General features: G+C 39.3%; 1 protein-coding gene across 1 annotated transcript; it reads right to left on the bottom strand.

Moving 5' to 3' along the window:
* Nucleotides 1-740: 740 nt before the first annotated feature.
* LOC149578423 (uncharacterized) lies at nucleotides 741-1,774 on the bottom strand. Its single transcript, XM_089800389.1, has 3 exons — nucleotides 1,664-1,774; nucleotides 1,451-1,585; nucleotides 741-1,067 (listed from the first exon to the last, which is right to left on the bottom strand). Exons 1-3 carry the CDS (start codon nucleotides 1,772-1,774, stop codon nucleotides 741-743), a joined length of 573 nt encoding a protein of 190 aa, XP_089656515.1.
* Between the last annotated feature and the right edge of the window lie 1,509 nt (nucleotides 1,775-3,283).

Raw genomic sequence — 3,283 nt, 5'->3', positions numbered from 1 at the left:
AAGTGTTGTACAGTGACCAGCTTGTAGGTCATACAATATCTAACGCAGGTACAATGACAAGGTGTTTGTTTGGTGACAGATAGTAGTGGAGCCGTACGGTGGAATAGAGGGCCATACAGCAGGAGACTAACTTGGCCATACGGTGCAGGGTGAAATGGTCGTACGAGGTGACAAAGATGATTGTAAGTGGGGGAAAACACTAGGGCCGTACGATAGACTTGTGTGGTGAGTAGGTGGATGCCTAAAGATGATCCTACAATTGATGTATGAGTCTGGAGTGTATGGAAGGGGTGGTACGAATAGTGTGACAATCAAAGAGCTAATAAACAAAGAGATTAAAATTACCCAATACAAATACCAGAGAGTTGATCAAATTAAACAAAGTGATTTCTTCAATTCATAATATGATGGTGCTCCGACTTGCCAGATTCGAGTGAAGTGTTATAGGCAACGGAATAGGGTGAGGGTTGAATCCCACTGAAATCGGACAAAACCAAATAGGGAAGTTCTTTCACTTCCAAAATGATGAACAACATTTCTCCAATAGGAATTCGCAATACAGAGAAAATAATCCAAATTGCATACCAAATGACTACCTACCAACTGTGCTTAAATACCCGTCAGGGAAAACTTTTCGAGGGTGTACAAAGATAAAATGGGTCTAAGATATATTAAATCAACCGGCCCAATTACAATAGCTTAATTAAAATTTATTTTATAACGAGAACATTATAGTCCTCTCATCCCAAATTTGGCTTGTCCTCAAGAAAATGCAATGCCAGATCCTGTAGAATATGCTCATCCTCCCATGTTGCATCGTCCAATGGCAAGTGTTTCCAACGTAGCAAATATTCTTTTACCGTGTGGTTCCACAGGGTCTTCTCACATACTTCAATGATCTCGACTGGTTCCAATACAAGCTTTCCTTCTTCAATGAGCGGTAGAAGGTCTGTTGCTATCGTGACATTCTGTCCCACAGGTTTCTTAAGGAAGGAGACATGAAAAACATTATGAATTTGACTCCCCTTTGGAAGTTCCAACTCAAGCAACTTAACCGATGCAACGAACTACCCGATAAGGACCATAAAATCATGGCTTCAATTTTTCTTTCCATTTGCCTTCAATGAGGATTGTCGATATGGTTGAAGTCTGAAATAGACCAAATCTTCGACTTTGAAAGTTCTCTTCATTTGATGTCTGTCAGCATAGATTTTCTATTGATTCTATACCCATTGTAAGTTTTGCTTCAAGCATCTCAATATATCATGTCCCTCCTGAAGCCAATCCCTCACCTTGTTGCATGACTGCCACCCAAAACTGTGTCAATGAAGGAAAGGAGTTCATACCCGTATGGTGCTTTGAATAGTGCCATCCCAATGGACATGTGGTAAGTGGTTTTGTAACAATATTCTCCTAGGTACATCCATTTGGCCCATGCTCGTTGCTATACTGAAACATAATTCTGGAGGTAACCTTCAAGCCCCTTGCTCACAATCTTTGTCTGTCTGTCTGTCTGTGGATGATAACTAGTGCTTAGCGACAATTCTATTCTTGCCAATCGATACAATTTTGTCCATCGTCCATCCTGATCACTAACAATGTTTTGGGGTAACCCGTGCAGACGAAAAACTTATCTAAAAAAGAGATCGTCTACTTGCATGACCTGAAAGTCCAAGGAGATGGCGAAGAAATGTGCATACTTCGTCAATCTATCAACCACCATGTAAATACAATCTTTTCCGTTCAACTTGAGAAGTCCAGTAATGAAATCCATCGAGATACATTTTGACTTCTGTTCTAGAATTGGCAGAGGTTGCAATAACCCAACATGAAGAGTATGTTCGGATTTGTTTTGCTGACAAACCGTACACTCTCTTACATACTGCAATATGTCTCCTTTAAGATCGTTCCATGAAAAACTCTCCCTAAGATGTCTGTAAGTTTTGAGAAAGCCTTAGTGTCCTACCAAGGGTGAGTCGTGGACTTCCTTCAAGATTTTCTGCTTCAATTTGGATTCCAACACTAAAAATATCTGATTCTTATAGTAAATGATGTCATCCACCATCTTATACCAATCATCCTGGGTGTTTCCATCCATTAGCTCACAGAAAAATGTGTTTTTGGAATATCCTACCAAAAAATGTGTTTTCCAATTAGCCAAAATCTAGGTCAATAAGCAGATAGCAGTGTTTTTTGGACAAAGCATCTGCAACCACATTGTTCTTTCCTTTCACATATTCAATGTCAAAATAAAAAGCTTGAACCTTTCTTCCCGCTTTTGTCGTCTCTCGTTCAAGTTTCATTGCTCTAGAAAAAATCTCAGACTATTGTGAAATGTATGAACAACAAACCTGGCACCCACCAGATACTATCAAAACTTGGTTAGTGCATGTACAATGGTCAACATCTCTTTGTCATAAATGGAATATAAGCATTCTATTTGCATAAGCTTCTTACTCTCATAGGCTATGTGGTGTTTATCTTGCATCAATACCATGCCAATTCCTTTTCCAGATACATCACACTCTAGAATGAAAGGTCGAGCGAAATTAGGTAATGCAAGTACGGGACAAGTGCTCATTGCTTTTTTCAACTTATCAAAAGTGAGTTGTGCTTTTTTGTTCCATTGGAAGGAACCCTTTCTTGTTAGATCTATTAATAGGGCGCTGAGCTAATAGAATCCTTTTACAAACCTCCAGTAATAACTACACAGTCCAAAAAATCCTCGCAACTTTGTGAGTGATTTTGGGGGAGGCTAATCAAGGAGAGCCTGAATCTTCTCCTGATGAACTTGAACTCCAATATTACTAACAACATGCCCCAGGTACAATATTTCCATCATACCGAATTAACACTTGGATTGCTTGGCGAACAAGGACTAATCCTTCATAATTAGTAGGACTTCATCCAGATGCTTCAAGTAGCTCTTCCCATGTTTTGCTACAAATAAGATTATCATCAAAAAATACAAGTACTTACACAATTGTTTTTTGAAGATGCGATTCATGCATGATTGGAATGTAGCAGGTGCATTTGTTAATCCGAACAGCATGATCAAAAACTCCTAATGTCCGTACTGACAACGAAAGGCCATTTTTTTCCATGTCTTCCTCCCTCGTGCCAATCTGATGGTATCTGGAATGGACATCTACATTTGAAAAATAGACTACGACATGTAATTCATCCAGCAACTCATCTATCCTTGGGATGGGGTATCTATTCTTTATTGTCTTTTTGTTCAATGCACGGTAGTCCACACAAATGCGCATCGTCCCATCCTTTT

This window comes from Cupressus sempervirens, chromosome 1, assembly GCF_028749045.1.
Source record: "Cupressus sempervirens isolate cs-2001-9-10 chromosome 1, ASM2874904v1, whole genome shotgun sequence".
NCBI classification, from domain to species: Eukaryota; Viridiplantae; Streptophyta; class Pinopsida; order Cupressales; family Cupressaceae; genus Cupressus; species Cupressus sempervirens.
Note: the sequence above shows the minus strand (reverse complement) of the source record. Positions and strands in the feature narration are given on the sequence as shown.